This window comes from Colletes latitarsis, chromosome 14 (assembly GCF_051014445.1).
Source record: "Colletes latitarsis isolate SP2378_abdomen chromosome 14, iyColLati1, whole genome shotgun sequence".
Lineage (NCBI taxonomy): Eukaryota > Metazoa > Arthropoda > Insecta > Hymenoptera > Colletidae > Colletes > Colletes latitarsis.
Genome location: NC_135147.1, coordinates 7,274,664 through 7,301,657, shown reverse-complemented (window position 1 = coordinate 7,301,657; position 26,994 = coordinate 7,274,664). Strand labels below are relative to the sequence as shown.

At 51.8% G+C, this 26,994-nt stretch overlaps 1 protein-coding gene across 1 annotated transcript; it reads left to right on the top strand.

Moving 5' to 3' along the window:
• LOC143350233 (uncharacterized) lies at nt 1-25,888 on the top strand. The gene is made up of 6 exons (XM_076782184.1): nt 1-348; nt 1,145-1,175; nt 2,257-2,595; nt 24,270-25,350; nt 25,415-25,467; nt 25,875-25,888. Exons 1-6 carry the CDS (start codon nt 1-3, stop codon nt 25,886-25,888), a joined length of 1,866 nt encoding a protein of 621 aa, XP_076638299.1.
• Nucleotides 25,889-26,994: the final 1,106 nt, after the last annotated feature.

Genomic DNA, 26,994 nt, shown 5'->3' with positions numbered 1-26,994 from the left:
ATGGCCGATCATAAAATAAAGGCCACCTACACCTACTTCGTGGAAGACCCATTGGCCACATGCGAAGAGAAATATCAGGAGGCATTGGACTTCATGGCGGAAGTCCTCATGGGGGTGTCTCCTCCACCGGATCCAGCAGCGGCCAACGGTCAGAATTTGAACGTCGCTCCGCAACATCCGACGGCCCATCTACCCAGGATTAACCTTCCCACGTTCGAGGGCGCATTTGAACATTGGGAAAGTTTTCGTGACCGCTTCATATCCATGGTCATCGACAACCAATCCTTGTCCAACGTGGAACGCCTCCATTTCTTGCACGCGTCATTGAAGGGCGAAGCGAGCCTCGCGGTGAGTCACCTACCGGTCACAGTCCATAATTTTGAAGTCGCGTGGAAAATAATAACGTCTCGTTACGAAAACAAGCACCGACTTATATCCACCCATTTGAATGTGTTGTTTACATTACCGACCGTTGTGTCCGAGACTCAATTTGAACTGCGGGCGTTGCGTGACAAACTTAATATGTCGATCGAAATGCTACGAAACCTTGACATGCCAGTCGACCATTGGAGCGACATTTTCGTTTTTCTCGGTACACAAAAGCTAGATCGCGCGACGCGGAAGGCGTGGGAGTTTAATCTGGGTGACACGACCGTGTTTCGCATGTACCGCGAATTCGACGCGTTTTTAGAAAAAAGAATTCGCGCTTTAGAAGCGATGCCGGTCACTAAACGCGACAAACCGAGCGAACCAGAAAAACCAAAATCGATTTTGCCGAAAACCTTCCACGCGCATTCAACCGCTACTAGCAAAATTTCGTGCGCATTGTGTAAACAAAATCATCCCATTTATCAATGTTCCGAGTTTTTGGGAAAATCCCATTCCAAGCGCTATCAATTAATCAAGCAGCAAACCCGGTGCGTCAATTGCTTTTCCGTCGGCCATTCCACTGCACTGTGTAAGAATCCGCACTGTTGTAAGGAGTACCATCAAAGGCATCACATGTTGTTGCATTTCCCGGTAAACAAAAATTCCTCGGTCACAGCGTCAAGGGCTGGTTCTTCGATATCTAACGACCAAATCGAAATTAATTCAAATTTAGCGTCGAATTTACCGTTGAAGATAACTGTTCTCCTTTCAACAGCGCGGGTTCAGGGGCATTCTCCTCAAGGCAGGTGAGTTACTGCAAGAGCCCTTCTCGACCAAGGGTCAGCAGCGACCCTCATTACCGAAAATTTAACGCAACTGCTCCGCTTAAAACGAACATCGCACTACACGCGAATTACTGGAATTGGCGAGAAACATTCTTTCGCACATCAAGTAGCGTCTATATCAATTACACCTGTGGACCAGAACGAGCCTGCATATTCGACGACCGCGATTATAATGCAAACATTGACCAGGTATGTCCCATCTCGCCAGAAACAAAACGTTACATGGCCTTACCTTGCAGGGCTAAATCTGGCGGACAAGGATCCTATGAGCTCCGACCCTATTGACATTATTATTGGAGCGGATTTATACGGGCAGCTATTACTCCAAGGCGTCATTCGAGGCTCAGGGTGTGTCCCGACCGCGCAAAGCACGGCCTTGGGCTGGATCCTGTCCGGTCCCATCCAAACTCCCGACCCCGATGACGTCCACATCCACCATTTGTCCGTCCTCGAACACCTTGACCACAATCTGCGCCGCTTCTGGGAAGTCGAGGAGCTCCCAACTCCCGCGATTTTGACACCTGTCGAACAGAATTGCGAACGTCATTTCGCTGAAACACATTCGCGAACCTCAGAAGGCCCTTACATTGTCCGATTGCCGTTTCGAGACGACCGACTGATTCACCTCGGAGATTCCAGATCGAGAGCGCTTAGCAGTTTGCGATCTCAAGAGAATCGCCTAAAACGAGACCCCAATTCCCAACGCGAATATCAGGAATTTCTTTCGGAATACCAGTTTCTTGGGCATATGCGAAAGGTCGATCCACCGTCGCCCATAGCACCCCCAAATGCTTATTACATTCCGCACCATCCTGTTATTCGCCAAACTAGTCAAACGACGCGTCTTCGCGTTGTTTTCAACGCTTCCAGTCGCACTTCAAATGCCAAATCCCTTAATCAACATTTGCACAGTGGGCCAAAACTCCAACAGGACCTGATCGCAATCCTGATTCGCTGTCGTCAATTCCAATATGTCTACGCGGCCGACATCGAAAAAATGTATCGGCAGATCCTCGTTCACCCTCACGACGTCGATTTTTAGCGCATCCTTTGCGCGAGTCTCCTTCTGCTCCGATTGACGAATACCAGCTGCTCACGGTAACATATGGCACAACTCCAGCGCCATATCTCGCTCTCAGAGTGTTGAGACAATTAATCGAGGACGAAGGTTCCTGCTACCCGGACGCAGTGCAAGTTTTAAGCTACCAAGCGTACGTTGACGACTTCTTCTTCGGAAGTGACGACCTCACGTCACTGCGCCTGATCCGCAACCAGACGATCCTATTGCTTCAAAAGGGAGGCTTTTCGTTACGCAAATGGGCGAGCAACGACAGCCGGCTGTTGTCCGACATCGACGAGGCCAATCACGGTTTAGCCGTCAGTACATTCCTTCAAGTCGACGAAAATATTTCAGTGCTGGGCCTAACGTGGAACCCTGTCACAGACCAGTTTTAGTTCCATGCATTGACTCCAGGCAATCAAATTACCACCAAGCGCGAAATGCTTTCTTCAATCGCCAAATTATTTGATCGTATGGGCTGGGTCGCTCCATTTGTCGTACTAGCCAAAATTCTCCTCCAACAACTCTAGTCCTTGAAGTGCGACTGGGATGATACAGTTCCGCCAGACTATCTTCAAGAATGGCGCTTATTTTGTTCCAAATTTGCCGAGTTCCATTCACTCACCATTCCTCGGAAAACCTGGCCAAGAGTCTTCACCACTCAAAGCCTTCACGGCTTTTCGGACGCTTCAACAAAGGCATATGCTGCGATGGTCTATCTCCGAAGTGTTCTCGAGGATGGGACAGTCAGTACGGCCCTTCTAATGGCGAAAACTCGCGTTGCTCCGGTAAAAACGGTCAGCGTCCCTCGATTGGAGCTATGCGCTGCCCTACTCCTTGCTCGATTCATCAAGTTCATTCAGACGTCCCTGATGAACAGGCCAATGGATTGTCACTGTTGGACGGATTTTCAAATCACGTTAACGTGAGTGAATCAATCACCTTCGCGGTGGAAAACGTTCGTGGCGAACCGCGTTGCCAAGATTTAAACACTTGTGCCCCAATCAAGCTGGCATCACGTTCCGACAGATGACAATCCAGCGGACTGTGCTTCCCGTGGAATCTCATTATCCGAGTTAAAATCTCACCGATTATGGTGGTCAGGACCACAGTGGCTTCGAAAGAATCCCCAGGAGTGGCCCCATTCAGGTTACGTCACTGCTCCGGATGTTTCCGAGGAGGAAAGGGGCCAAACCATCAAAATCCTGACCGCTACCGCAGCTCCCTGGGAATTAAAACAACGATATTCCTCGTGGCCAAAACTTCTCCGAGTCACCGCATATGTTAAGCGTTTCATCGACAATCTCCGAACACAAGCGAGACAAAGGGATCCACTCACCCAACCCATTCCGTCACCCAAGGCGTCTCTCTCAATTTTGAGTCCCAATGAGATTCACTGGGCCGAAATGTTTTGGGTGCGGCGCATCCAATCGGAGGTATTCCCGGTAGAAACGAATGCTCTCCGCAAAACTCACCTGGTGTCGAAATCGAGCCCTCTCAAATCCTTGAACCCCTTCCTCGATTCGGACGGTTTGAATCGCGCAAGAGGCCGCCTGTCAAACGCACGATTATTTGGAAAAGCCAAGACACCGATTATTTTAAAAGCTCATCCACTCCTAACACTCCTAATTACAAGCACTCATCGTCAACTCCTTCACGCCGGCCTTCAACTCACTCTCGCCTACCTTCGGAACTATTACTGGATCATCCGAGCGCGAACGACCATCCGAGCTGTCCTTTATCGGTGTGTAGCATGCACTCGTGAAAGGGCTGCCATTCCGCAGGAGCTCATGGGGTCCTTGCCGGCTCCGCGGGTCGAACAAGTAGAACGGCCATTCACTCACACCGGGGTCGACTATGCAGGGCCGATTCAAGCCCGGACAACACCAGGCCGGGGTCGTAAGTCTGCCAAAGCATACATTGCGATCTTTGTTTGCTTGACAATTAAGGCGGTCTATATTGAGCTCGTAAGTGATTATAGTTCACAGGCCTTCATACCACCTTTCCATCGGTTTGTATCTCGACACGACCTCCCAACCGCTATGTACTCCGATAACGGCACTACATTTCATGGCGCGAACCGCGAATTAGCTTTAGCCCACCAATCCGTCACGAGAGATCCAAATTTTAACAATTTCCTAGCGTCAAAAGGAATTTCATGGCATTTCTTACCTCCCAATGCACCGCACTTTGGAGGACCCTGGGAAGCTGCTGTGAAAAGCCTCAAATATCACCTGAAACGTACTATCGGGTCCCACACTCTAACCTTCGAGGAACTAGCAACGCTGCTCTGTCGGGTCGAAGCGTGTCTTAACTCCAGGCCTCTTGGAAGCATGTCGGACAGCCTCGAGGAGTACTCGGTCTTAACACCGGGCCATTTCCTGATCGGGTCCCCTCTCGTGGCTCCACCTGAGCCCAGCGTCCTTAACATACAAGAAAACCGATTATCTCGCTGGCAACTTCTACAGAGACTCACGGAAAAATTGTGGAAATCGTTGCAGCAGGACTACTTACTCACGCTTTCCCAGTGCCCGAAATCGCGCACAGTCCAAAACCTCGCCAAAAAGGGCCAGCTTGTCCCGCTCCGCAATTCGAACCTCCCGCCGTGTAAATGGGAACTCGGTCGCATCGTCGACTGCCATCCGGGAAGCGACGGTCTCGTCCGCGTCGTCTCTATTAAAACCGCACAATCCACGTATAAACGACCACTCGCGAAAGTGTGCGTTCTTCCCGTTTCAATTCACGCGGACAAGACGAACGAAACGGCTCTAAATTAAGCGTAATGTTTCTGTACCTTAGATGTAAACCTATAGAGATTTAAGTTAGATTGTAATGTACACGTACCTACTGCGTCGTCATGTGCACACTCATGTCCACACCAGTACATGTTGTCACTCACTACGATCTTACTGCACACTACGATTGTTAAATTAGTTCATTCAACAGGGGCGCGGTGTGTTCCGTTTCAACGAACGGAAAGTTCCACTGACGGTAGCGAGCATGCGCGCGAGCTCACGGGCGATCGTGCTCGCGATTCGGCAAAATTCGGAAATTTTCGGGTCGGGCTCGACCGAGCCGGATCGCGGTGCGCGATCGCCGTTCAGATACAAAACAAATAGCAAACAATTAAGTGCGAACGGTGTGACCTTCAAAATTAATTTCAAATCGCTTGTTTTACCGAACTCTCACAGTTCTTTGTGACGGGATTTATCAACTATAACCATTTACGCCTCAATTTATTGTTTCTGTTAATCCGGTGAAGTTCCGGGCTTTATAAAGTTACAACTTGTTAAGAGTTCATTCTTCATTTTCCAAACCTCGCCGTCCAGTCCTTAACAAAAAAGAGCGAATCAGCTCTCATTCCAAACAGAACAAGTATGCTAGAAAGCAAGCGGCAATCTAGTAAGCATACAATAAGCTAGAATGCAAGGAGAAGGCCAGTAATTGCGCAGAAGCTAGTAGCAAGCAGAAAGCTAGTGAACAAGCCGTAAGCTAGTAAGCAAGCAGTGAGCTAGTAAGCTAGCAGGAATCTAGAAAGGAAGCAGCCTGCTCTTAAGCAAGCCTTAAGCTCGTAAGAAACAGGTAAACTAGTGAGCAAGCAGCTGGCTAGTAAGCAAGCAATTACCCAGTAAGAAAGCAGTATGCTAGTAAGCAAGCAGTAAGCTCGAAAGCAAGCAGCATGCTAGTAAGCACGCAGTCAGCTAGTAAGGGAGCTGGGAGCTAGTAAGGAAGCAGCCTGTTAGTAAGCATGCAGTAAGCTGGTAAGCAACAAGAAAGCTGGTAAGCATGCAGCTGGCTAGTAAGAAAGCAATTAGCTAATAAGGAAGCAGTATGCTAGTAAGCAAGCAGTAAACTAGTAAGAAAGCAGTTAGCTAGTAGGAAAGCAGTAAGCTAGCAAGTAACCAGTAAGCTTCCCCGACGGCGTCAGCACGGTGTGTTATGCGGATGACACACTGGTGCTGGCCGTCGGGGCGCACTGGGGGAGGGCCATGCGTCGCGCGGAGGAGGGGTCGCAACGCGTCGTCGACCGGATCAGGGGGATGGGGATGACGGTGGCGGTCCATAAGACCGAGATGATTGCGTTTCATTCACCTCGGCAGGATCCGCCACCCCCTCTGATCCGGGTGGGTGGGGCTGACATCGAGGTGAAGACCCGGATGAGGTATCTGGGGCTGATCCTCGATAGCCACTGGCGCTTCGAGGAGCATTTCCGCTGCCTGGTTCCCCGGTTGGAGAGGATGGTCTCGGCTTTAGGCCGGATCCTGCCCAACTTGGGGGGCCCGGCGGGCCGAGTTCGTCGCCTCTATGTGGCAATGGTCCAGTCGGTGGCCCTATACGGGGCCCCCGTCTGGGCGGACGACCTGGCTGCCTCCCGGCGCAGCATGACTATGCTGCGTCGGGTGCAGAGGCGCATGGCGCTCAGGGTCGTCCGCGGGTATCGGACCATGTCACATGGGGCGGCGACGGTTCTAGCGGGGATGCCGCCCATGGACCTGCTCGCGCGGTCGCACGCGGTGATGTACCGGCACCGCGTCGACCGTCGCGCGGGGGTGGGGGCGGTCCCGGGCGGGCAGGAACCTGCTTGGGGCGATTTGAAGCGCCAGGCCCGGCAGTCCGTGTTGCTCGCGTGGCAGGAGCGGCTGGCTCTGCCAACCGCGGGGCACCAGACTGTCGGGGCGGTTCGGCCACTCCTGAAGGAGTGGCTGGACAGAGGCCATGGCAGCCTCACCTACCGGATGGCACAGGTATTTTCCGGACATGGCAGCTTCGGAAGATACCTGTGCCGGATAGGGAAGGAGCCGACGGCGCGTTGCTGCCACTACGACGCTGAGCAGGACACGGCGGATCATACCCTGGAGGTATGCCCCGCGTGGGAGGGGGAGCGCCGTGTCCTGGTCGGCGTCGTCGGGCGGGATGTCTCGCTGCCGGGCGTGGTGCGCGCCATGCTCGGCAGCGAGGAGAAGTGGAGGGCCGTGGCCTCCTTCTGCGAGAACGTAATGTTGCAGAAGGAGGCCGCGGGGAGGGAGCGCGAGCTTCAGCGGCGCGCTGAAGCTCGTGCTCGTGCGCTGGCCCGAGGTCGTCGCGAGGCGTCGCGGGCGGCCGCCTCGGCGTGGCGGATGACCTAGGCTGGGAGGGGGGTCCTGAGGGGACCCTCCTCCCGCCAGGCGGCGCCGGGTCGGACCGGTTGGGGGTAGGAGTGCCTCCCCCTACCGGTCCGACGCAAGGGGAGGCACCCACGGCGGTCTGGTGCGGCCATGAACGCCCGGCCGCCGAGGGGTGGAAACGGGGTCGCGGGCGGTTGCGAGTTGGGGCTCGCAGCCGCCACTAAACGCGGCCCCGGGACGGATAGCGGCGGGATGGAGTGGCCCCGTCCCGCCGCTATGAGGCAGTGTGTCTACTGGGGGGACCGATTGTCCCCCCGGGGGATGGGCGCGAAAGCGCGGGCACGGGGAGGATACCGGAAGAATGCTTCGAGCGATTCCCGGTATCCTCCCAAAGCGTGCCGAAGGGTCACCGTGGGGTTTTTAGTGGGTAGGTCCCGCGCCTGTCGTGGTACGGGCGCGGGGAATCCCACACACCCCTCCCACCTCTCCCCAAGGAGGTGGGAGGGAGTCTTTCGAAGATTTTCCCCACGACAAAAAAAAAAAAAAAAAAAAAAAGTAACCAGTAAGCTAAGAAGAAAGAAGTGAGCTAGCAAGCGGGCTGAAAGCTAGAAAGCAAGCAGTGAGCTAGTAAGCGAGCAGGAAGCTAGTAAGGAAGTAGCCTCCTAGTAAGCAAGGAGTAAGCTATGATGCAACCAGTAAGCTAGTAAGCAAGCAGGAAGCAGGTAAGGAAGATGAATGCTAGAAAGCAAGCAGCGGGCTAGTAAGCAAGCAGTAAGCGAATAAGAAAGCAGGTAGCTAGTAAGGAAGTAGTAAGCTAGTAAGCAAACAGTAAGCTAGTTAGCAAGCAGGAAGCTAGTAAGCAAGCAGTAAGCTAGAAAGCAAGCAGCAACCTAGCAAGCAAGCCGTAAGATAGGAAACCAGCAGTAAGCTTGTAAGTGAGCAGGTAGCTAGTAACCAAGCAGCAGGCTAGTAAGGAAGCAATTAGCTAGTAAGAAGGCAGTATGCCAGTAAGCAAGCAGGAAGCTAGCAAGCACGCAGTAAGCTACGAAGCAAGCAGTAAGCTTGAATGCAAGCTGCAACCTGGTAAGAAAGCAGGTAGCTAGTAAGCAAGCAGTAAGCGAGAAAACACGCAGTAGGCTATTGAGAAAGCAGTTAGCTATTGAGCAAGCAGTAAGCTAGTAAGCAAACAGCACTAACCAAGCAGCAGGCTACTCAGAAAGCAGTTAGGAAGTAAGAACGCAGTATGCTAGTAAGAAAGCGGCAAGATAGAAAGCAAGCAGCAAGGTAGTAAGCTGGCAGTAAGCAAGTAAGGTAGCAGTAAGCTGGTAACCAAGCAGTACGCTAGCGAGCAAGCAGTATGCTGCTGAGAAAGCAGTAAGCAAGTAGTAAGCTTGTAAGCAAGCAGAAGACAAGTCATTAAGCAGTTAGCTAGTAGAAAAGCTGTATGCTAGAAACCATACATCTGGCTAGTAAGGAAGCAATTACATAGTAAGAAAGCCGTATACTAGTAAGCAAGCAGTAAGCTAGAAAGCAAGTAGTAAGCTTGTAAGCAAGGAGTAAGATAGTAAGCAAGCAGTGAACAAGTAAGCAAGCAGTAAGCTAGTAACAAAGCAGTGAACTAGTAAGCAAGCAGTAAGCTAGTTACAAAACAGTAAGTTTGTAGCAAAGACGGTAAGCAAGCTGGAAGGTTGTAAGGAATCAATCGGCTGGTAAGGGTGCAGTAATTTAGGAAGAAAGCAGTAAGTTACGAAGAAAGCAGGAATATAATAAGCAAGCAGTAAGCTAGTATACAAGCTGTGAGCTAGTCAGCGTGCAGTAAGCTAGTAAGCAAGCAGGGAGCTAGTAAGAACGCAGCATGCTAGTAAGCAGGCGGATAGTTAGAAGGCAAGCAGTAAGCTAGTTCGCATGCAGTAAGCTAGTAAGCAAGCAGTAAGCTAGAAAGTCCGGGGGGCCGGTCGACGGTCGACGCGATCAGTTGGGTCAGGGCCCTCTCGGAGTCGGTCGTCTCCCGGGGTGGGGTGGCGTTGGCGGTATCGCTGGATATTGCCAACGCGTTTAACACCCTTCCCTGGGGGGAGATACGGAGGGGGCTCGAATATCATCGGGTCCCCCCGTGTCTCAGGGCAGAGGCGTCTAGAAGCCGTCCGGGCGTATAGCTTGCTATACGGCACCAGGATCGCATGTGCCAACCCCTCCTCCTCGCGGTGGACGCTGGAAATGGCATTTATGTCGGCCAACGGGGCTCTGGTTTAGGCAGGGGCGGTGCAGGGGCACACCGTATGGGAGTAGCGACCCCACCTACCCGAACAAGACGAGATCCGTCATTCGTACTGTGCGATACAGAGATGTCAGAAAAGAGAGGTTTCAGGAAAGCAAAGAGAGATGGGGAAGCATTATGACTAGCGTATATTGACCACCTGGGGGCTTCGGCCCCCATTTCACGTTAAGGCTTATTGGAGAAGGTATATATTGTACAAAAAGGGGCTATATGCCCCTTTTTCACTTCAAGGAACTTTACAAAGTTCCTACTCGAACATCTGGGGCTTCTCCAAGAAAGACCTAACTCATACCAGGGGGCTATAAGCCCCCTTTTTGCTTTAATGCTTTTCCGAGGAGGCGATCATGACACCAGAAATCAAAAAGGGGGCTATATGCCCCCTTTTCACGTTAAGCAAAAACCAAGATCAGGATGAGACACGAAACGACGTCTGTATGCGTCCCCAAAAGCAATACGCCACTGGGCTTGGCAGAACCCAGCACACCAAAACATCTGGTGGCAGACGTCGTAATGCCAGACGAATGACGGAAGGAGGCCACCGTAGAAGTAGCTGAGCTGCTCCTTACTGCCTGAAGGTGTCGGCTGGGAAACCACGCTAGTATCCTAGGTAGGGAGACGGGCCTCGAAACGTGGATCGCTCCCTTGGCCATTAGAAGACTCCGCCTAGACCAGCTCAACTCCGAGCTGTAAACCGGTGGTGTACGGCTCTGTCAGACTCGGAGTCCTTGCCATACGGACGCAGCATATAAGAAGGATATGCAGCGTATGACGAAAACACTGAAAGGTACGCCAACGACGAAAGACAACATGTATTTATACATGTAAGACCGTCGTCGCGCTGCTGACAGCAGCTCCCGTCGTTGGCGATGGCAAAAGGACACTGAAGCGTCAAGAGCATAGTTGATGATGGCAAAGTGAGTTCTACTAGTCGTGCTAAGGACGAGTCCCACGTTTTGGAGCTAATGCTACAGGGACATGATGCCCGAGGTCATGTCCTAGTTACGCAGCGGGTTCCCTGCAAAAACAGGGAGCAGAAACCGGGCGTAGCGAAGCAGAGGGAACATCTGCTGAGGTTTGTTCCCCACATGTTTGCCGTGCGTGGCGACCTGTGTCGGCGGAAAGGAGGATCCTGGGATCTGAGGGCCCTCTCTCCTGCGGCAGTGTAGCTGCCCAACACGTACCTTTGGCCTCTGCTTCGTCTAGACAGGCGGCTAGGCGAGAAAAGCAGCCCTGTGCCTAGTCAACCGGCTCGGAACACCATTCGTGGGTTCTATTGGGCGAGGAAGTGAACCTAGGAGTCCGGGGAAAGCCCGGTCGGCCTTTGTTCGCGGACTATATCCCGGGTGCAAGTCCTATCCCAGGCGGAGCCGGGTTCCATTTGAGGGTCCATGGAGGCCGGGACACACGCCGGAACGAAAAGGAATATACATAAGTATGGATCCAAAAATTAAATTAACCCCCATAGACGCCTCGGTACCCCGCAAGGGGGAAAAGGGAGTTAAGGAGGCCGCTGTCGCTGCTCCCGGCAGACGGCGGTGAGTAAGAGAGCTGGGGTGGTTTCACCACCTCAGAAAAAAGTCAAGGCGGTTGAAGTGGGTAAGGGCGCAAAAACGCCCCCCTGCACCAGACTCTCAACGACAAAGGGCAAGGCTACACCACCTAAGCCTACAAGGGAAACATCCCCTGTGCCCGCTATTAAGAAGGACGGACCGGGGACACCACCCCGCACAAATCCACCGAAGAAGCCGGAGGCCAAAAAGCCGAAGGCGACTTCCGAAGGCAACGCCACGTCCACGGACGGAGGATTGGGCCAAGTCGACAGCGACGGTTGGGTAACCGTCGTGAAGAAGGAGAAGCCGCAAAGGGCAGAAAAAGCCCGAAAAAGCGGCGAGGAGTTGCCAGAAAAGGTGTCGGCGGAGGCGACACCTGGTCCATCGAACAGGCCTCTCGATCAAATCAGTGGAGAGGCCTCGAAATTGTTCAAGGGTATCCGGACCAGCTGTCTTGGAAAAGAATCCAGGCTCAGCAAGGAGAACGGAGCCTTGATCGTAGGCAACGCGGCAGCTCTCTACGAGCTAGTCCAGGAGGTTCTCATACAGAACTCTTTCCTAAAAGGACAGCTCGCGGCGATCCGGCAAGAGGTGAGAGCCTCCCAGAGGATCGCAGAGAGGGTTGCCCCTACGGTTTCGCAGACGACGGGTTCCCGTCCGACTGTGAAACCTGCACCAGTTCGTGCGGCAACAACCTACGCGCAAGCGGTAAAGGTTGACGCCAATCGAGTTTCCCCGGAAGCGGTTAAACCACCACGACACGTGGTGCGTATTTTCCCGCCGAAAGGGAAAGGACAGAACAGCGACGTTACCAAACAAACTGTTCTGTCCCTGGTCAAGCCGGCGAAAGCCAAGATCCGCGTGAGGTCTGTCCGACGCATCCACTCCGGTGGCATAGCCGTCGAAACCGAGCGCAAGGAGGATCTAAAGGCCTTCGTCAACTGCGCGAAGCTGAAAGAAGTAGGACTTTCAGCTACTCTACCGACCTTGAGGAACCCTACACTTATAGTGTACGACGTTCCCAAGGCGATGAGGAAAGAGGAGGTTTCTTCCAGTATCTGGAAGCAAAACCTCAGCGATATGACCCAGGGGGATGTGTCGTCCAGCCTGAAGGTCCGGTTTGCAACCGGCCCGAAGGAAAAGGACACTGCCAACTGGGTCATGGAAGTCAGTCCGCAGGTTCGCCAGCGGCTGAAGAGCTCGGGCAGAGTGTACCTGGGGTGGTCGTCATGCAGAGTGCAGGACTACGTTTCGGTGACACGCTGCTTTAAGTGTCAAATGTTTGGCCACATGGCCAAACATTGTAAAGCAAAAAACGAGGTTTACGGTCACTGCTCCGAAGAAGGGCATACCATTGCCTCTTGTACGGCGAAGAGTAAGTCCCCAACTTGCTCGAACTGTAAATCAAGAGGCAAGCAGCACAACCATAAGTCGCGAGACAGAAACTGCCCTGCCTATAAGGCAGCTCTAGACCTTGCAGTATCTCGTACGAATTATGGATAGACACGACCCAGAGAATCCTCTAAGGCAATTGCGCATCGCGCAGCATAATATGCGGCGTGCGCTAATTGTTCATGGTGAGGTGAGCGAGCTAATGCACACAAAGGAGATCGACGTGTAGCTCATGCAGGAACCTTACCAATTTCAGGGACAGATTCCAGGCTTTGGGCTCACGGCGAAGGTGATCGCCGAGAATGATCGGGCTATGGCCGCAATAGTGGTCAGAAATCCGGACATCTCGGTGGTAAAAATCACACAGCTGTGTGATACTCACACCTCCTGCGTTTGCATTAGCGGACCCTTCGGTAGTTTCTACCTCGTTAGCCAGTACTTTCAATGCTCGGAAGACATTGAACCAAGTCTGGCACGCTTGGAGAGGACACTCGATGCTCTCCAACACCGTCGAGTCGTGATAGCCGCGGACGCCAATGCCAAATCCCACCTTTGGGGGGGAGAAAGCGTTCGACCGGACACGCGAGGCGAAGAGCTCGAAGAGTTTATCGCATTACACGACTTGACGATTTTGAACGAGGCTGGGAGTATTCCTACATACTCCAGCCCTTCCGGTAAGTCATGGATCGATGTCACATTATCGACTCCAGACATGGCGACAATTGTGCAAAACTGGACGGTTCACGAGGATTGGACCTCCAGTGACCACCGACTCATTGATTTTGTCTTACAGTTCACGGACGTGAATGAGAATCGGAGCCCACAGCCTCGATTCCGCACGTTGCATGCGAACTGGGAGCGATTTGATCAAGTTCTTCTTGAGGGCGCGAGGCAATTACCCCTCGGCACTGGTTGCCGCAGGGAAGTCGAACATCTAGCACAAGAGGTCGAGAAATCGATCATCGATGCGTGCAATGCCTCAATGCGCCCCAAGAAGTGGCATTCAAAGTCCGTCCCATGGTGGACGGAAAACTTGACGAGAATGAAAGCGCGAGTCTATCGACTTAGACGAGCCTTTCAGCGCGAGAGGAACTCGGAGGAGAGAGCGGCAAAGCAGGCTGAGTATCGAACATCTAGACTCGCCTACACAGCCGCAGTGCGCTCTGCGAAAGCACAAAGCTGGCAGAACTTTGTGACGGAGCAGGGGAATAAAGAGCCATGGGGACTTGTCTACAAGATCGCCCAAAAGAAACTCTGTGTTGAGACTGCGGTCTCAAACATTCGAACGCCAGAAGGATATACGACTGACTGGGAATCGACTGCCTCGCAGCTCCTATAGGCGCTAATCCCGGACGACTCGTCCACGGATGAAACGCCGGAGCAAGCAAACACCAGAGCTGATGCTGCAACCGATCCGCCGACTGAAGACTGTCCAGTCTTCACGAGGAATGAGCTCGGAGCTGTAGTATCGCGCTTAAAGCGAGGCAAATGCCCTGGGCTGGTCCGTATAGAGACCGAAGTAGTTAAATGTGCTTATGGATCCATCCATAGTGCTCTACTTACACTCTACAACGGGTGTCTAGCACACGGGGTCTACCCCGTTAGGTGGAAAATCTGCTCGATCAGAGCAATCTTGAAAGGGCCCGATAAACCACCAACGGACGTCAAATCGTATAGACCGATATGCCTACTTTCCATCCTAGGCAAAGTATTAGAAAGACTAATGCTTAACCGAATGAGTAACATATTCCTAAACCCAGAACATAGTTCCGATCGGCAATATGGAATCAGACCTGGACTATCCACGGAAGACGCCGTGGTGAAGCTCAGGGAATTGATATCCCAGCGAGAGGAACGATATGTGATGGGTCTCTCCTTCGACATCGCCGGAGCTTTTGATAATGTTTGGTGGCCAAGCATACTTCAGAAGCTGAAACACCGGGGATGTCCCCGAAATCTTTATCGACTCATGGTCGACTACTTCGCTGACCGTATGATTACAATAGTCTCCAAACACGGTAATGTGCGTAAGCAAGTCACCAAGGGCTGCCCACAGGGGTCGATACTCGGTCCGAGCTGCTGGAACCTAGTCTTTGACGAAGTTCTACAGCTCCTATCAAACGAACACCTGGCTTGCAAGCCAATAGCCTACGCTGACGAACCCAACCTTCGCCATCCCCGACTGTAACGGTATTGATCGGGGAGGCACCGCCTTTTGCTATTATACAGTTTCCTTGCTAGCTTACTGCTGGCTTACTAGCTTACTGCTTTTTTTTTTTTTTTTTTTTTTTTTTTTTGTCGTGGGGAAAATCTTCGAAAGACTCCCTCCCACCTCCTTGGGGAGAGGTGGGAGGGGTGTGTGGGATTCCCCGCGCCCGTACAACGACAGGCGCGGGACCTACCCACTAAAAACCCCACGGTGACCATTCGGCACGCTTTGGGAGGATACCGGGAATCGCTCGAAGCATTCTTCCGGTATCCTCCCCGTGCCCGCGCTTTCGCGCCCATCCCCCGGGGGGACAATCGGTCCCCCCAGTAGACACACTGCCTCATAGCGGCGGGACGGGGCCACTCCATCCCGCCGCTATCCGTCCCGGGGCCGCGTTTAGTGGCGGCTGCGAGCCCCAACTCGCAACCGCCCGCGACCCCGTTTCCACCCCTCGGCGGCCGGGCGTTCATGGCCGCACCAGACCGCCGAGGGTGCCTCCCCTTGCGTCGGACCGGTAGAGGGAGGCACTCCTACCCCCAACCGGTCCGACCCGGCGCCGCCTGGCGGGAGGAGGGTCCCCTCAGGACCCCCCTCCCAGCCTAGGTCATCCGCCACGCCGAGGCGGCCGCCCGCGACGCCTCGCGACCGGGCGACGACCTCGGGCCACCGCACGAGCGCGAGCTTCAGCGCGCCGCTGAAGCTCGCGCTCCCTCCCCGCGGCCTCCTTCTGCAACATTACGTTCTCGCAGAAGGAGGCCACGGCCCTCCACTTCTCCTCGCTGCCGAGCATGGCGCGCACCACGCCCGGCAGCGAGACATCCCGCCCGACGACGCCGACCAGGACACGGCGCTCCCCCTCCCACGCGGGGCATACCTCCAGGGTATGATCCGCCGTGTCCTGCTCAGCGTCGCAGTGGCAGCAACGCGCCGTCGGCTCCTTCCCTATCCGGCACAGGTATCTTCCGAAGCTGCCATGCCCGGAAAATACCTGTGCCAGCCGGTAGGTGAGGCTGCCATGGCCTCTGTCCAGCCACTCCTTCAGGAGTGGCCGAACAGCCCCGACAGTCCGGTGCCCCGCGGTTGGCAGAGCCAGCCGCTCCTGCCACGCGAGCAACACGGACTGCCGTGCCTGGCGCTTCAAATCGTCCCAAGCAGGTTCCTGCCCGCCCGGGACCGCCCCCACCCCCGCGCGTCGGTCGACGCGGTGCCGGTACATCACCGCGTGCGACCGCGCGAGCAGGTCCATGGGCGACATCCCCGCTAGAACCGTCGCCGCCTCATGTGACATGGTCCGATACCCGCGGACGACCCTGAGCGCCACGCGCCTCTGCACCCGACGCAGCATAGTCATGCTGCGCCGGGAGGCAGCCAGGTCGTCCGCCCAGACGGGGGCCCCGTATAGGGCCACCGACTGGACCATTGCCACATAGAGGCGACGAACTCGGCCCGCCGGGCCCCCCAGGTTGGGCAGGATCCGGCCCAGAGCCGCAACCATCCTTTCCAACCGGGGGACCAGGCAGCGGAAATGCTTCTCGAAACGCCAGTGGCTATCGAGGATCAGCCCTAGATACCTGATCTGGGGCTTCACCTCGATGTCAGCCCCACCCACTCGAATCAGAGGGGGTGGCGGATCCTGCCGAGGTGAATGAAACGCAATCACCTCGGTCTTATGGACCGCCACCGTCATCCCCATCCCCCTGATCCGGTCGACGACGCGTTGCGACCCCTCCTCCGCGCGACGCATGGCCCTCCCCCAGTGCGCCCCGACGGCCAGCACCAGTGTGTCATCCGCATAACACACCGTGCTGACGCCGTCGGGGAGGCCGGCCCGCAACACCGAGTCGTACGCGATGTTCCACAGGAGTGGCCCGAGGACCGACCCCTGCGGAACACCGCAGTACACCTCCCTCCGCATATCACCATCCCGGCCCGGATACTCGATCCACCTGCCGCGGAGATAATCCCCGACGACCGCCCTGAGACAAGTGGGGACTCGATGATATTCGAGTCCCCTCCTTATCTCTTCCCAGGGGAGGGTGTTAAAGGCATTGGCAATATCCAAGGATATTGCCAATGCCACCCCTCCCCGGGAGACGGCCGCCTCCGAGAGGGCCCTCACACGACCTATCGCGTCGATAGTCGATCGGCCCCCCCGGAAACCGAACTGGCAGTCGGCCAGGCCGGGATCACCCCGCGACAGGTGCTCGACGAGGCGGGCAGCAATCACACGCTCGAAGAGCTTGCCCACCTCGTCGAGGAGACAAATGGGCCGGTATGCGGAGGGAGACTCCGCGGGCCGACCCTCCTTCCGGAGGAGGACCATCCTCGCCACCTTCCAACTGGGGGGGAATCGCCCGTCCCTCAGGCAGCGGTCGAACAACCGCCTGAGGTCGGCCCCAAGGACGCCCTGGGTCAAGACCCATACTAGCTTACTGCTTGCTAACTACATTCCTGCTTTCCTCCTAACTTACTGCTTTCTTAGTAACTTACTGCTCTCTTACCAGACGAATGCTTCCTTACTAGCTTCCAGCTTGCTTACCAGCTCACTGCTTTGCTTCAAACTTACTGCTTTGTTAGTAGCTTACTGCTTGCATACTAGCTTACTGGTTGCTTACTAGCATACTGCACTCTCCCCAGCATACTGCTTGTATACTAGCTTACTGGTTGCTTACTATCATTCTGCTTCCATAGTAGCTTCCTCCTCGCTTACTAGCTTACTGCTTGCATACAAGCATACTGCTTCCTCACTAGCTTCCAGCTCACTTACTAGCTCACTGCTTGCTAACTAGCTTACCGCTAGCTTACGCGCTTACTGCTTCCTTGCTAGCCTGCTGCTTGCTCTCTGGTTTACTACTTCTTACTAGCTTCCAGCTTGCTTACTAGCTTACTGCTTGCTTACTGCCTTAATGGTTGCTTACTAGCATCCTGCTTCCTTACTAGCCTCCTGCTTGCTTACTAGCTCACTGCTTGCTTAGTGCCTTAATGGTTGCTTACTGGCTTACTGCTCGCTTACTAGCATACTGTTTCCTTGCTAGCTTCCTGCTTGATTACTAGCACCCTACTCGCTTACCAGCTCACTGCTTGCTTACTAGCTTACTGCTAGCTTCCTCGCTTACTGCTTGCGTACTATCTTCCTCCTCGGTTACTAGCTCGCAGCTTGTTCACTGGCACAATGCTCGCTTCCTGTCATACTGCTTCCTTGCAAGCTAGTTGCTTCCCTACTAGCCTGATGCTTGCTTACTAGCATCCTGCTTGCTAACTAGCATACTGCTTCCTTACCAGCTAATTGCATTCCTACTAGCCTGCTGCTTGCTTTCCTGCTTACTTGTTGCTTACTAGCTTACTGCTAGCTTATAGGCATGCTGCTTCCTTACTAGCTTCCTGCTCGCTTACTAGCTTGCTGCTTGCTTTTTAGCTTACTGCATACTGCCATTACTACCATACTGCTTCCTTACTAGCTAGTTGCTTTCTTACTAGCCTGCTGCATGCTTACTAGCATCCTGCTTGCATACTAGCACACTGCTTCCTTACCAGCTTCTTTTTTTTTTTTTGTCGTGGGGAAAATCTTCGAAAGACTCCCTCCGTCCTCTTTGGGGAGAGGCGGGAGGGTTGTGTGGGATTCCCCGCGCCCGTAGAATGACGGGCGCGGGACCTACCCACTAAAAACCCCACGGTGACCCTTCCGCACGATTTGGGAGGATACCGGGAATCGCTCGAAGCATTCTTCCGGTATCCTCCCCGTGCCCGCGCTTTGCGCCCATCCCCGGGGGGGACAAACGGTCCCTCCGGTAGACACTCTGTCTCATAGCGGCAGGACGGGGCCACTCCATCCCGCCGCGATCCGTCCCGGGGCCGCATTAAGTGGCGGTCTGCGAGCCCCAACTCGCAACCGCCTGTGACCCCGTTTCTACCCCTCGGCGGCCGGGAGCTCATGGCCGCTCCAGGCCACCGAGGGTGCCTTCCCGTGGGCCGAACCCACCAGGTCCGACCCATCGCCGCCTGGCGGGAAGAGGCTCCCCTCAGGGCCCCCCTCCCAGCCAGGGTCATCCGCCGCGCAAAGGCCGCCGCCCGCGACGCCTGGCGCCCGGGTGACGCTCTCGCGCCACCATCCGAGCGCGAGACTCAGCGCGCCGCTGAAGCTCGCGTTCCCTTCCCGCGGCCTCCTTCTGCAGCATTACGGTCTCGCAGAAGGAGGCCACGGCCCTCCACTTCCTCTCGCTGCCGAGCATGACGCGCACCACACCCGGCAGCGAGACATCCCGCCCTATGACGCCGACCAGGACATGGCGCACCCCCTCCCACGCTGGGCATACCTGGAGGGTATGATCAGACGTGTCCTGCTCGGCGTCACAATGGTAGCAACGCGCCGTCGGCTCCTTCCCTATCCGGCACAGGTATCTTCCGAAGCTACCATGCCCGGAAAATACCTGTGCCATCCGGTAAGTAAGTCTTCCATGGCCTCTGTCCAGCCACTCACACAGCAGTGGCCGAACAGCCCCGACTGTCCGGTGCCCCGCAGTTGGCAGGGCCAACCGCTCCTGCCACGCGAGCACCACGAACTGCCGGGCCTGGCGCTTCAAATCGCCCCAAGCAGGTTCCTGCTCTCCCGGGACCGCCCCCACTCCCGCGCGACGGTCGACACGATGACGATACATCATCGCGTGCGACCGTGCGAGGAGATCCATGGGCGGCATCCCCGCAAGGACCGTCGCCGCCTCATGCGACACAGTCCGGTAGCCGCGGACGACCCTCAGCGCCATCCGCCTCTGCACCCGACGCAGCATCGTCATGCTGCGCCAGGTCGTCCGCCCAGACGGGGGCCCCGTATAGGGCCACCGATTGAACCATTGCCACATAGAGGCGGCGAACTCGTCCCGCCGGGCCCCCCAGGTTGGGGAGGATCCGGCCTAAAGCCGAGACCATCCTCTCCAACCGGGGAACCAGGCAGCGGAAATGCTCCTCGAAGCGCCAGTGGCTATCGAGGATCAGCCCCAGATACCTCATCCGGGGCTTCACCTCGATATCAGACCCACCCACCCGGATCAGAGGGGGTGGCGGATCCTGCCGAGGCGAATGGAACGCTATCACCTCGGTCTTATGGACCGCCACCGTCATCCCCATCCCCCTGATCCGGTCGACGACGCGTTGCGCCCCCTCCTCGGCGAGGCGCTTGGCCCTCCCCCACTGAGCCCCGACGGCCAGCACCAGTGTGTCATCTGCGTAACACACGGCACTGACGCCGTCGGGGAGGTCGGCCCGCAACACCGCGTCGTACGCGATGTTCCACAGGAGTGGCCCTAGGACCGACCCCTGCGGAACCCCGCAGTACACCTCCCTCCGCATATCACCATCCCGGCCCGGATACTCGATCCACCTGCCGCGGAGATAATCCCCGACGACTGCCCTGAGACACGGGGGTACCAGATGATATTCGAGCCCCCTCCGTATCTCCTCCCAGGGAAGGGTGTTAAACGCGTTGGCAATATCCAGCGATACCGCCAACGCCACCCCTCCCCGGGAGACGGCCGACTCCGAGAGGACCCTGACCCGACTGATCGCGTCGACCGTCGACCGGCCCCCCCGGAAACCGTACTGGCAGTCGTCCAGGCCCGGAGCACCCCGCGACAGGTGCTCGACGAGGCGGGCAGCAATCACTCGCTCGAAGATCTTGCCCACCTCGTCGAGGAGACAGATGGGCCGGTATGCGGATGGAGACTCCGCGGGCCGACCCTCCTTCCGGAGGAGGACCATCCTCGCCACCTTCCAACTGGGGGGGAATCGCCCGTCCCTCAGGCACCGGTTAAACAACCGCCTGAGGTCGGCCCCAAGGACGCCGTGGGTCAAGACCCAAACCCGGCCGGGCACACCATCCGGACCCGGGGCCGTGTTACGAACCCCGAGCCGTCTGATGGCCGCTGCCAGCTCCTCCTGCGTGACCCCCAGCTCGGCCGTCCACTCCACTGGGACAGCCGCCGCCGCCGGAGGACGCGGTCCCCTCTCCCCAATTGGGAAGAGTGTATTGACCACGTCCTCCAGACCTTGATTCTTGCTTCCTTCTTGATTGACTGCCTTCTCACTTGCCAGCTGCTTGCTTACTAGCATACTACTTTCTTACTAGCTTACTGCATTCTTACTAGCTTGCAGCATGCATTCTTGCTTCCTGCTCGCTTACTAGCTCACAGCATGCTTACTAGCTTACTGCTAGCTTACTAGCATACTGCTTGCTAACTAGCTTCCTGCTCGCTTAGTAGCTTACTGCTTGCTTACTAGCTTAATGTTTGCTTGCTAGCTTACTGCTTGCTTGCTAGCTTGCTGCTTGCTTTCTAGCTTACTGCTTGCTTACTAGCTTACTGCTCACTTACTGGCTAACTGCTATCATACCAGCTTACTGCTTGCTTACAAGCTTACTGGTTACTTACTAGATTACTGCTCGCTTACTAGCATACTGCCTCGTTACTACCCCGGTGCTCGCTTATTAACTCACTGCTTGCTTTCTAGCTTAGTGCTTGCTTACTACCTAACTGCTTGCTTACAATCTTACTGCTTTTTAACTAGCGTACTTCTTGCTTACTAGCATACTGTTTGCTTACTTGCTCACTGCTTGATAACTAGCTTGCTGCATTGTTACTAACTAAATGGTTTCTCACAAGCTCATTGCTTGCTTACTAAATTACTGCTTTCTTACTAACTTACTGCATCCTTACTATCCGAATGCTTCCTTACGGGCTTTATGCTCGCTTACTAGCTCAATGCTTGCTTACTAGCTTAATGCTTGATAACAAGCTTACTACATCCTTACTAGCGGAATGCTTCCTTACAAGGTCACTGCTTGCTTACCTGCTTACTACTTGCTTACTAGGTTGCTGCTTTGTTACTAACTAAATGCTTTCTGACTAGCTCACTGCTTGCTTACTAACTTACTGCTTTCTTACTAACTTACTGCATCCTTACTAGCAGAATGCTTGCTTACTAGCTTCCTGCTTGCTTACAAGCTTACTGCTTTGTTACCAGCTTACTGCTTTGTTACTAACTTACTGTTTTCTTACTAGCTCACGGCTTGCTTACCAGCTTACTGCTTGCTACAAGTAGGTGAGAAAGGGGAGTTCTGGACAGGGTGGTCCGAGGGGTTGCGGGGGGGGGGGGGAGATGATGGTGAGGGGTGGGGGGTCGGTAACAATTACCGACAGTCGATAATTAGTATCTACAGTCGGTAGTTAGTATCTATGGTTGGTAATTAGTATCTATGGTCGGCAATTAGTATCAACGATCGATTGGGGAAAGAAATTAGACGTCTTTTGACTATTTCGAGAAAGTGATGTATTTAATTTTTTTATCAGAATTCAGTGCATGTATAAATTGTGTAATTTTATTCCACAAAAATTAGATACGTAATTATCAAAGGTAATTATCAGAGGTCGATAAAGAGGAGGTGGGGAAAGAAATTAGACGCCTTTTGACTATTTCGAAAAAGTAATATATTTAATTTTTTATCACAATTCAGTGCAAGTATAAATTGTGTAATTTTATTCCACAAAAATTAGATGCAGTTTTTATCTTTAATTATTAATAGCATCATATAAAATGTTATCCAGCGCATATGCCAACAGCTCGCAATCTACAGGCGAATTTTTGTCGTAATATTCACGAAGGATTTTGTCTGCATCACGTTTACGCATAATACTATTGCGTTTTAAAATATTTGTAAATTCTTGGAGTTTCTCACCAACATAGTGCGTATTTTGGCATAGCCACGAATATGCATGCTCGATGCACTGTTCCAGTTCGAATAAAAATAATAGAGTTGTCGGTTTCATATACATGCAAGCATCATGCAATTTCACTTGTACAATGTTCATATCACGCATTGCAACAACCGTAAGCACCAAATCACAAATTGATAACGATGTTGGAGAAGGAGCTGATAGCACATGTTGTTTGATATCCTCGCGTTTCTGAATAAACACCATCCATGTTGAGTAAGACAGCAACAATTTATTTCCTCGAGTATCGCCAAGTATAATTTCCACGGTGGATACAGGTCCTACACCGATTGCAATATCCAAATACTTGTATGCTGTAGTTGTGAGGGCAAACCTCCTTCCCAGTATATGAGGCGTTGAATGCTGTTTCTTGCTACTGTTACATGTAGAAAAGTAAATAATGAATAAAAGGTAAGTAATGACAATAAGTAATGACGATAAGAAAAAATGGATAAGAAAAAATGATGATAATAATACTTACTCATTACTTGTGCATGCTGTATCGCAAGGAATCCAATAATTCATTTTTTCAGAAAATATTTGAACGTAGAATTCAATGGATAATGTTTCACGACGATACTATCAAACGAGTGTGAATATTGTGCAGCACTTAAATGCAACGTTGCATCATATGTATCAGGGGAAGTGGGTGGCGCGTAGTGGGGGGAGGAATTTTTTATATCGCATGTTCTTCTTCTGCGAAAAGTGCAACTTTTGCAAAAATGTCTTTTAGATTATCTTGAACACGTCTAAACATGCAACTTCTGCAAAGCGTATAACATTACATTCGCAGGATGATGCAAACAAATAATATTCTTCGCGACATAGATCATTTGTGGGGAAGGAGGAATTTTTTATATCACGTGTTCTTCTTCTGTGAAAAGTGCAACTTTTTGCAAAAATTGTCTTTTAGATTACCTTGAACATGTCTAAACATGCAACTTCTGCAAAGCGTATAACATTACATTCGCAGAATGATGCAACCAAATAATATTCTTCGCGACATACATCATTTTTTTACGTTCACACTATACCCAATAATTTTTATGGGATCCACGAATTGTGCGAGCTATTGGGTCCTAATCATTTTACGTACACGCTGTTCATCTTGTTATTTTATGTCGCATGTTCTTCTTCTTCTGCGAAAAGCGCAACGATTTTTGCAAGGCGTTTTATATTACACTGAACACGTGCAAAACGCAACTTCTGCAAAACGTATACACTGCATTCACAGACAAAGAATTCTGTAATATATATATGGAGACCCTTACCGTGGGAAAAAATTAGATATCATGTTTTGATGATTTAAAGATATGATATATTTATTAAAGCATTGAATAATTATGTTACAAAACATTACTTTTATGGATCCATGAATTGTGCGAGTTATTGAGCCCCAACCATTTTACGTACACATTGTTCATCTTCTTATTTTGTGCCGCATATTCTTCTTCTGCGAAAAGCGCAACGTTTTTTTTTTTTGCAAAGTGTTTTAGATTACACTGAACATGTGTAAAAACGTATACAATGCATTTGTGGACGAACACATGCAAACAAAAACACAACCTCTGCAAAACGTATAACATTGCATTTGCGGACACAGATTTCTATAATATATCGCGAGCATCACCGAGAGCATCATCGGGAACGGTGATTTTTTGTAATATATCGTGTGCATCACTATACACATTAACACAAAAGACGACAGTACGGATCATCAAGAGCAGGAGCTGTATGAGCAAGCTGCTCAATTAGGGATGATGGAAGAATACAATTTATGGGAACATCGACTTGGCGACTATCTCAATTCGTTGGAGGAACGAAGCCGAATCAAGAGACTGCGACTCTCAATCGGCGAAAAACAATCATTGATTGCCCGTATCGCTAGATTAGAAAGTCTAAAAGATTCGACACGCAATCGATTTGTACATGTGGGTGCTGGACATAGTGCAAGACTCAGATGGCATGAAATTGATACAGCTTTCGTTAACCGTATATTGACCGGTGCGGTGATAAATTCTAACCACATAGAGCCTCGCAATTTTCTCGAAGATGCGAGAGATATTGTAGTCGATCATGTGCGGAACATTGTGCTGAAACATGATAGTGTAAAAATAAATGCTATACTTAACGGTGAATTTGTGGCTGGTAACAAATGTGCAAACAAAAGTGTTAATACGAAAAACTGTGAACTTTTTCGCTTGTCTGACCTACGCGAATGGTATGATTTGCGCGTCATCGAACCCATTCTAGCATCCTTAGACGAGTTTCAGGAGCGCGATAGTGGGTGGGCGCTGTCGCGTATACTGAATTTAATTGTTAATGTTAATAAATATATGCCGATGCATGCAGGATGTGTCATACAATTACCGCGAGAGATACGACTAAAGAAAGCGGTAATCAATGTATGCTCAACGGACAATGCATGTTTTGCGTGGTCGGTGGTGGCCGCTCTGTATCCAGCCGAAAGTCACGTATCTCTGGCATCGTCATATCCTCATTATACAACAGTGTTGAATATCCAGGATATCGAATTTCCAATGACATTGAACCAAATTAAAAAGTTTGTACATATCAACAACATCTCCATCAATGTCTATACCATTGAGAATAAGAAGGTGTTACCAATACGAGTCACTGATAAGAAGATGGAGAGGCATGTCAATTTGTTGTATTTAGAAGGAGCAAACGACGTGGGACATTTCGCATGGATTCAGAACTTATCTCGCCTCGTATGCACCCAATTGAGTAAACATAATGGTAGGAAATACTTTTGTGATAGGTATGTATATAATAAATCTTTTTAAATATTTTATGTTAGATAAAAATTATGCCTGTTATTGCAGATGTTTACACTACTTTAGCTCGAATGAGAAGCTGGAAGCTCACACTATGGATTGTGAGAAGATGAATGATTGCGCAATCATATTGCCAAATGATGACGGCAGTAAGTGGCTCAGCTTCAGCAACTATAACACGAAAGAGCGTGTTCCGTTTATCGTGTATGCCGATCTGGAATGCATCTTGGAGAAAACGGATACTGATCGAGAAGCGTCAAGATACATGTACCAGCATCATCAAGTATTTAGCGTGGGATATTATGCGCGGTGCTTGTACGACGACTCGTTATCTATGTTTCAATGTCGTCGCGATCCCGATTGCGTATCATGGTTTGTGAGACAACTTCAAGATTTGTCACATCGTGTAAAGTCCATTTTATCGATCAATGTACCCATGGAAAATTTATCAGCTGAACAATTACGAAATTTTAATATGGCAACACACTGTCATATATGCGAAACACAGTTTGCGCGAGATGATAAGCGGGTACGCGATCATTGCCACTTAACCGGTCGATACAGAGGTCCTGCACATTCAAATCACAATCTAAATTATAAAGACGCATTTGTTATCCCCATAGTCTTTCACAATTTATCCGGTTATGATTCACATTTTATTATCAAGGAGATAGCCACAGCATTTGAGGGTGATGTCACTGTATTGCCGATAACAAAAGAGAAGTACATTTCAATTACAAAATACGTTGAAAACGCGAATGAAGAATCAAACTCTCGCAAGCGCATAAAATTGCAATTCATCGATTCATTTAAATTTTTAAATACAAGTCTCGAGAAATTGGTATCTTTTCTTAGTAAAGATAAACTTGAAATTACACGGTCCGAGTTTCAAAAATTATCTGCGGAAGATTTTGATTTATTGACGCGAAAAGGGGTGTTTCCGTACGAGTACATTGACTGTGTCGAAAAGTTGGACCAATCATGTTTACCATCACGCAATTCATTTTACAGTTCGTTAACTGGCGATACAGTATCCGAAAACGACTACGCACACGCTGTCAACGTGTGGAAGCGGTTCTCCATTGAAACGCTCGGCGAGTATAGCGATTTGTATCTGAAGACGAATGTCTTGCTGTTGGCTGATATTTTTGAAAATTTTCGCAATAGTTGCATCGCAAGTTATGGACTCGACCCCGCGCACCATTATACTTTGCCTGGTTTTACGTGGGATGCCATGCTGAAGCATACACGTATCAATTTCGAACTTCTTACCGATATCGACATGGTCTTATTTATCGAACGTGGTATACGTGGTGGTTTGAGTCAATGTTCCAACAGACGCGCGCGAGCCAACAACAAGTACATGCAGTCGCACGATCCATCGCAACCGTCATCATATTTAATGTATTTCGATGTAAATAATTTGTACGGCTGGGCAATGTGTCAACCATTACCATATGCCAATTTTCAGTGGGCCAACAACAAAGATGTAGATGTAATGGCCGTAGCGTTAGACTCATCGATGGGGTATATTTTGGAAGTCGACCTGGAGTATCCGCAACATCTGCATGATTCGCACACTAACCTACCGTTCTGCCCAACACGTGATAAACCGCCTGGCAAGGGCC

What these genes read in the sequence shown, in the direction of transcription:
- LOC143350233 (XM_076782184.1), top strand. Translation starts at nt 1, where the DNA reads ATGGCCGATCATAAAATAAAGGCCACCTACACCTACTTCGTGGAAGAC. An exon ending in AGGGCGAAGCGAGCCTCGCG is followed by an intron (nt 349 to 1,144) that starts GTGAGTCACCTA and finishes TCCTTTCAACAG; the next exon opens with CGCGGGTTCAGGGGCATTCT. An exon ending in AGGAAATACTTTTGTGATAG is followed by an intron (nt 25,351 to 25,414) that starts GTATGTATATAA and finishes CTGTTATTGCAG; the next exon opens with ATGTTTACACTACTTTAGCT.